The sequence below is a fragment of the Vigna radiata genome, unplaced genomic scaffold, assembly GCF_000741045.1.
Source record: "Vigna radiata var. radiata cultivar VC1973A unplaced genomic scaffold, Vradiata_ver6 scaffold_91, whole genome shotgun sequence".
Taxonomy (NCBI): Eukaryota; Viridiplantae; Streptophyta; class Magnoliopsida; order Fabales; family Fabaceae; genus Vigna; species Vigna radiata.
The window spans coordinates 1,141,817-1,145,725 of NW_014543115.1; the positions used below are offsets into that span (position 1 = coordinate 1,141,817).

At 32.9% G+C, this 3,909-nt stretch overlaps 1 protein-coding gene across 1 annotated transcript; it reads left to right on the forward strand.

Moving 5' to 3' along the window:
* The first annotated feature begins 307 nt into the window (after positions 1 to 307).
* LOC106753063 lies at positions 308 to 1,066 on the forward strand. The gene is made up of 3 exons (XM_014634850.1): positions 308 to 559; positions 635 to 697; positions 902 to 1,066. The coding sequence occupies exons 1-3, from the start codon at positions 308 to 310 to the stop codon at positions 1,064 to 1,066; spliced, it is 480 nt and encodes a 159-aa protein (XP_014490336.1).
* Positions 1,067 to 3,909: the final 2,843 nt, after the last annotated feature.

The window sequence follows — 3,909 nt, forward strand, 5'->3', positions numbered from 1 at the left end:
CCATTAAAGATGTGTTGAAACAAATAGAAGAACGATTCAATGAGGCTGACATTGGAGGTAAAGTTACCATTAAGCAGAAGTTACTTGACATTACTTGTCCTACATTGACATCAATGGTCCCTCCATTAGATAAAGTCAAGACAAAGGGTGCAAAAAAAAGAAAAGTTCAACGAATAAAAAGGTCTACTACGCGAGATCCATCATATTTTGAGTATGTCGACACCTTTCATTCAACCATGGAATCTTCATCTGTGAAAAGTAAATTACAATCAAAGCTAAATGTAGTGAAGAAAAAAAAAAGGTTGCAATGATAGACCAGTTGGATTCTATTACTCACCCCTTCATTGTGGACGTTGTTGATGTTGTGGCTGATGGTAACTGTGGATATAGATGCATTGCTGCATTGTTAGGACTGGGAGAAGATTCATGGCCCGTTATTAGAAATGATTTGTATAAAGAACTCAATAATTGGCATGATGAATACGGAAGACTAGTAGGAGGCATTGATGTAGTAGACAAACTGAAACAGTCTTTGTTAGTGGAACAGCCACAGTCGACGGTAAGTGTGTATCCTTTTTTATGTATTTTATTTATTATATTTATTTTATCTAACAACTTGTTTTATTCATAACAGGCTAACAGGAACAAGTGGATGACATTACCAGACATTGGTTATGCAATTGCTAACCGCTATAATGTAATTTTAGTCTGTATGTCATCCTCTCAAAATTATACTATCTTCCCACTACGTTCCACACCACCTTCTGATATTACTCAACATCGCTTAATTTGTATAGGACATGTTCATGGATGTCATTTCGTGCAGGTAATTTTATGAATTTGTGATTTCATTTGAAAATTACTTATGACTCCATTAAATATTGTAATTTGTATAACACAGGTTAAGCTACAAGAAGGTTGTCCTTTGTCCATGGTGAATATCATCTCCTCAACCCACTGTTATCCTCAGGCACAAGCGTGGTCATCTATGTATAGTAGTAGGATGCAAGCATTTGCACAGTTGATGAACGTAACGAAATCTTATGTTAACTTAAGTGATCCATGATATTTATAAAAATACGTAAAAGTTGTGATTTTTTCAACTTTTTGAATTAAAAAATTTATAATCATCTTCATAATATAAATTGACAGCACACAGACAAAATTATTCCTGCTCTTCCACTTTTCTTAATTATCATATTGATAGGTGAATTATTAGGATGAAGAGTTTAACTATTTTCTTTTAAAATAACTTAATATGATGAAATCTTTCATTTTGTTCTAATGACATATTGAAAGAAATTAGTTTATCATTTAAATTTTACTAAAATGACATTTCGATATAAAAATTTTTCTTTAACTAGATTAGTTTATAAATTTATATTTTACTAAAATGACGTTTCGATACTAAAATGACTCCATTAACTATTTAGTTTTAGCTGCATCATATAATTTATTCAGTAAAGTAAAACAATTGAGCACTTGGTGTCAGATTTTCCATTCTCTACATGTTTGTTCGTAAAAGCAATGACGTGTCCATCCAGTGTATTATTTCATTCACAATGAAAGTTTAAGGGTAAAACTACCCTAACAATTTCTTTATTGTAAACTACTGGTTTTTATACTTAATTGATTTTTAACCAAAACTTCAATTTCTGCTTTACAGGAGTTTTTTGAATATACCTATATATATAAAATCTATATTATAACAATAATATATATACCTTACGTAATTTGTATTTTTTTATATGAATATATATATATATATATATATATATATATATATATATATATATATATATATATATATATATATATATATATATATATATTAATGTCATCTATAATCTTGCGTGATTAAAGTTGTATATTTTAAAATTGCTTTTCGGTATCAAAAGCGGGTCCCACAATAATACTTCAATTTTCTTCATTTTACTATGGGAAAGAATCACCAGACAAATTCTGGTTACTGGAATTGTTTCCTGCACCAAATAAATGTTCTTCGTAAACCAATAAAACAAGTTTTATACTTTTACCAAGCTACCAAAAATATTGATCACCAGTACATTGCCAAACTCCAACTCCACACTCACTTTGGAGAACTGTAGCAATGTAATTCATACACGAAAAGGTGCAGGTTCTCCTTCAGATTCAGAAACAGATTCAAGTTCTCAAGTCTGTATTATGCCTACTTTAAAACAACTAAAATGCTCAATACACAATGACTGAACTACCAGATTAATACGTACTAGGGCATGCATCAAAAGTAAAAGAATCCTAATCCTCGTCTAATCAAACAACAGGGACAAATCAAGAATACAAAAAGAACACATCGGTCATGAACATGTAAAGCAAAATGCAATCTCATGATGTAAAATGGTAAGAACCAGTGCTGAAAACATAAAAGAATCTCGCAAGAAAAGAAATATACAGAGTAGATAAAAGATTTGTTTATATATGCCTGCAAACTGAAATAATTATAAACAACAAGAAAAGATTCTACTATGAGTCATGTCAAAACAAACCAAAGTATAATCATTACTACAAAGTACTATCAATTAGACGTCGAGCGTCTACCACGAACATGCCTCTATCCTCTCCTAGTTGGAGAATATTCGTCGATTCCATCATTAGCATCCTGAAGCAGTTCCACCACCACCTGAAGTGGAACAGTACCCTCGGTCACATGACGACACGATATCAACGACTGTAACTTTCTAGCCATTCTTTTAAATCTAGCCTGCATAATAATTATATCAAACAAATAAATAAACATGGTTAATCAAAATTTAATAACATAAGCAATGAAAAATAACATACCAAGGCGTCGGATGGTGAAGGCGGAGAGGATCTACGATGAGGTCGTGCCTCCTGTGGAACATCAGGACGTTGTGTAGGCGCAAGAGGCGGTATCGCGTCAGCTGGAGCAGCAATAATATAGGGATGTTGTCGCAACCGGAAAATCGCGACGGGACGACGATCCAAAAAAGAGAAAATAATTTGAAAAAAAAAGTTTCGAGTTGCCACCATAGTTTATTCTGGAAAACTACGGAAAAACCATAAAATGATAAGGCACGGTCCACGAAAACCAAAGATTGAGTTTGGGAGTCGGTTACGTGTAGGGAAGGTATTAGCACCCCACAACGCCTACCCGAAGGCAATACCTTTAATCAAACGTGCGAATTTAATGTAGTTAGCTAAATGTTTAATTTCCCCTAAAAATAAAACTCTAAAGAAAACAAAATATATTTTTTGTGTTTTTTGTGCCCGACAAGGATTGATCTTGCTCCTACGTATTCTCAGTTGGACTGAGAAATCAGGGTTACGTAGTTCTTTGAAAACTGATTGGAAATTTTGTTTGGAGAATTGTTTGGACACATGATGTTTTATATTTTTTGTTAATTTTTGAGAGAAGAAGAAAAAGATTTTTAACACAAGGCTGACGCGAATGGTCGCACGTGTGCTTAACCCTCTTAAAATAATTTTTATGAAATGGGAGAAGAAAAAAAGGTTTTCGACACAAGGCTGAAGCGAATGGTCGCACGTGTGCTTAAACCTTTAGAAATATTTTTGTTATTATTTTTTAAAAGAAAGAGGAAAAGGTTTTAACACAAGGCTGACGCGAATGGTCGCACGTGTGCTTAAACCTTTTGAAATATTTTTGTTATTATTTTTTAAAAGAAAGAGGAGAAGGTTTTAACACAAGGTTGACGCGAATGGTCGCACGTGTGCTTAAACCTTTTAAAATATTTTTTGTATTTTTTGAAAGAAGGAGGAAAAGGTTTTAACACAAGGCTGACGGGAATAGTCGCACGTGTGCTTAAACCTTTTAAAATGTTTTTATTATTTTTGAAAGAAGGAGGAAAAGGTTTTAACACAAGGCTGACGCGAATGGTCGCACGTGTGCTT